The sequence below is a fragment of the Chenopodium album genome, chromosome 2, assembly GCF_948465745.1.
Source record: "Chenopodium album chromosome 2, dcCheAlbu1.1, whole genome shotgun sequence".
NCBI lineage: Eukaryota > Viridiplantae > Streptophyta > Magnoliopsida > Caryophyllales > Amaranthaceae > Chenopodium > Chenopodium album.
In genome coordinates this window covers 42,634,439-42,637,695 of record NC_137835.1, presented here as the reverse complement: position 1 = coordinate 42,637,695, position 3,257 = coordinate 42,634,439, and the positions used below count along the sequence as shown (strand labels likewise).

At 38.7% G+C, this 3,257-nt stretch overlaps 1 protein-coding gene across 1 annotated transcript; it reads left to right on the top strand.

Annotated features, from left to right (window-relative positions):
* Positions 1 to 1,160: 1,160 nt before the first annotated feature.
* LOC145571950 (uncharacterized) lies at positions 1,161 to 1,580 on the top strand. Its single transcript, XM_081630968.1, has one exon. The coding sequence runs from the start codon at positions 1,161 to 1,163 to the stop codon at positions 1,578 to 1,580; it is 420 nt and encodes a 139-aa protein (XP_081487094.1).
* The last annotated feature ends 1,677 nt before the right edge of the window (positions 1,581 to 3,257 follow it).

Genomic DNA, 3,257 nt, shown 5'->3' with positions numbered 1-3,257 from the left:
ATCGAACCTTGAACCACTTGTAAATATTCTTTAGCATCTGACCATTGAGCTAACTACGGAGATTCTCAATAATAATGATAGCTTATTTTTTATATTATGAAATTGATATGAAGCCCTATTAACTTTTGGGCCCTGTACAGTTGCTCACCCTGCACACCCTAAGGGGCGGGCCTGAGCCACATGGTCATGACACGAGTCTTAACATGTCACTTGCACTCACAATAAAGCACCCACTAATATGTATATACACCATGACCATGTCTTAGGTTCATGCATGAGTCGGTTTTTTTCCGTCATTTGAGTCGGGGGTACATTATATTCCTAATTTTTTCATATCTCTCCATCTACATCATCTTTCCATTCTCTACATGCTTTCTCCATATTACAACCTTCATTCTTCCTACCTTCTTCCATCCATGCATGTTGAATTGAGTTTGAGTCATGTGATTGACAAGCAATAAAAATAAGGGTAAAGATGAAACAAATGCACAAGGCAAGCTTCTCACCAAGATTTCATGATTTCTTCTTCTTTTTTTTCAAACCCTTTCCTCAATAAGTCTAGCATGGACACCTTTTATTTTCCTTATATCTTATTTTGTAGGTTTTTTCCTTTTTACCATTTAATAAAATGAGCATTTATTTTCTTGCATATGATCATTGCATTGCCAAAAAAAAAAAAAAAAAAAAAAAAAAAAATTCCATGTCAAACTAAGCACAAGGTATACCAATGATTTGAGGTACCCCTTGTAGCCACATCATATTGCCTTTCACCCTTCTAATTTACAATCCTTTCTTCATAAACTTTGAGCCTCGTCTAACAATTGACCTTTCTTTCTTCAACTCACATCTACCTAACCTTGGGATGAGATGGTGTGCAACTTATGCAATTTTCAAAGAACAAAAGCTTGAGTGTATCAAAAGATTAAAATAGCAAAAAATAAGCAAATAATAATAAATAAAAGTGTACAAAAGGGCAAGTGTTCCAATGTCTTTGACATTAACAATATCTTTGATATGAACACGTCTCAGATTGCGTCTCTAATCTAGTTGGTATAGATTACTTTACCAAATGGATAGAAGCTGAGCCAGTAGCGAAGATATCAGCGTCTGAAGTGAAGAAGTTCATTTAGAAAAATATCTTCACGAGGTTTAGATTGCCGATGGCAATGGTTTTCGACCATGGATCTCAATTCGACTGTAAGCCGTTTAAGGATCTCTTAGCTTTGTACAAGGTTAAGTTTACAAATGCTGCAGTTTGTCATCCGAAATCCAACAGCCAGGTAGAATCGGAAAATAAGCAGATAATAACAGCGATAAAGAAGAAAATAGAAGATCCAAAGGGCTTGTGGGCTGATTTGATATCTGAAATATTGTGGGAAAACAGAACAACAGTCAGAGAAGCCACATGCAAATCGCCCTTCAATTTGGTCATTGGGACGGAGGTAGTGGTACCAGCAGAGGTAGGATTGCCGACATTCAAAATTCAACATTACTGTGAAGAGCAAAACAACTTATTACTAAGGCAACAACTAGATTTTCAACCACAATTGCGGGAAAGACAGAATGTCAAGGGCATATAACAAAAGAGTAAGCCATCGACCTCTAAGTACAGGCGATTTAGTACTACGCAGAACAGCGGCAATAGGAAAAGGAAATGAAGATGGAAAGTTAACGACAAACTGGGAATGACCATAGTGGATTAGAGATATGGTAATGCAGGGGTTATTCTACTTGGAGACAATGGACGGAAAATTGTTAAAGAATGTCTAGAACACCGCAGTACTTAAGAAGTATTATGATTAAAAAAGTAATGTAATATGCTTTTGCAAAGTATGTAGCTGATATTGATGTAAGTGATATCAGTCGTGAATGAGAAGAAAGTTATCCCACATTGTGTGTGACACAAGCATCCTCCACTTAACAAACAATCGTTAAGTGGGATGGACAACTTAAAACCGCTTCCATGAAGATAATGTAAATATAACCTGATCAGTTATAATCATTAACTAACGAGGTTGCTGGTTCAAAATATAATACCAGCAAAATCAACTCATAATATATGCCGACATGAGGTATAGCTTTGTTTATGATAGCCGAGAATGGTACTTAACTGACTATGAAAATAGTGTAGTAAGTGACCAGCGTTATACTCTAAAACAACAACTAAATGAGCACCAAAATACATAAATAAAAAGAGAAAGGGAATATAAAGTGCACATATCTGTACCCTAGATACATGCACTACGGGGGGCAAATAGATAGCGGTGCTTAATAATAAAACCAATGCATGTTGATTATTGATAATTGTTAATAACAAAGCCGATAACCTGACTGCTAATAGTTGATAGCTGTTAATGATAATTAGAATACTGGGTCTGAGGGGCCGTCGTCAGCAGCTGGCACTAGGTTAAGAAGATCTTCCTCAGCAAATTCCCCCTGCTCAAAACAGGAAGGAATCTTGTGATCCACATCATTAAAGGCTTTCTCAACTTTAGCCCAATCATCTTTTTTCCAGCCAGCAAATTGAGCGATGCACCTCTGGGTAGCGGTCCATCCTCCATCAAAGCGATCTTGGAGCTTTGTGGCGAATTCCGCAGAGGTCAGGTAGCGGCCTACAGAATGCCGTCACCTATTTTATATCCACAAACAAATATAATAAATATAATAAAAATAAATACAATAATATATGCAAAAGAGATACCTTCATCAAGTCATGCATATGTTGGACAACAAGAGGACTGATAGCGCCAGCACGCCTATCCATTGGAGGTGCAAGATTGCACAGAAGCCGATAACCGAGGTTTTCTCCTTGCATAGGGTCATCGGTAAACAAAGATTTGTTCCGGCATACATCAAGCTCAGGCTGTCATCGATCCCCTGAATAGCCATCAAGAACAAAAAATCTTTTAGCAACCTCGTCAGGAAGTCTACCCTCTGGGCATTCGATCCATTGGTTAGACCGATATATGAGGCCGGGAGCACTCACATCAGAACCGTCGATAGCACTAACCCTAACTTGGCCCTAAGGCATGCTAGTTGTGTTATGACGAGGTGGAGAAGGAGACTCGGGTATCTGAGTGATATCTTGAATTATCACTCCTTCAGGAAAGTTGTTTGTGGTTGACATTGTAGAAGGAACAACCGTTTTGTCTTGGGCGTCAGTCCGTTTAGGGGATGAAGGTTTCTCCTAATTCTCCGTCTCCTGAGATTTCCTCTGAGCTCGGCCATCAGGTTGCCTTGTGCTCCTGGTTCCAGTA

Excerpts from the sequence above, each read along its gene's own strand:
- LOC145571950 (XM_081630968.1), top strand. The coding sequence starts at position 1,161 with ATGGCAATGGTTTTCGACCATGGATCTCAATTCGACTGTAAGCCGTTT.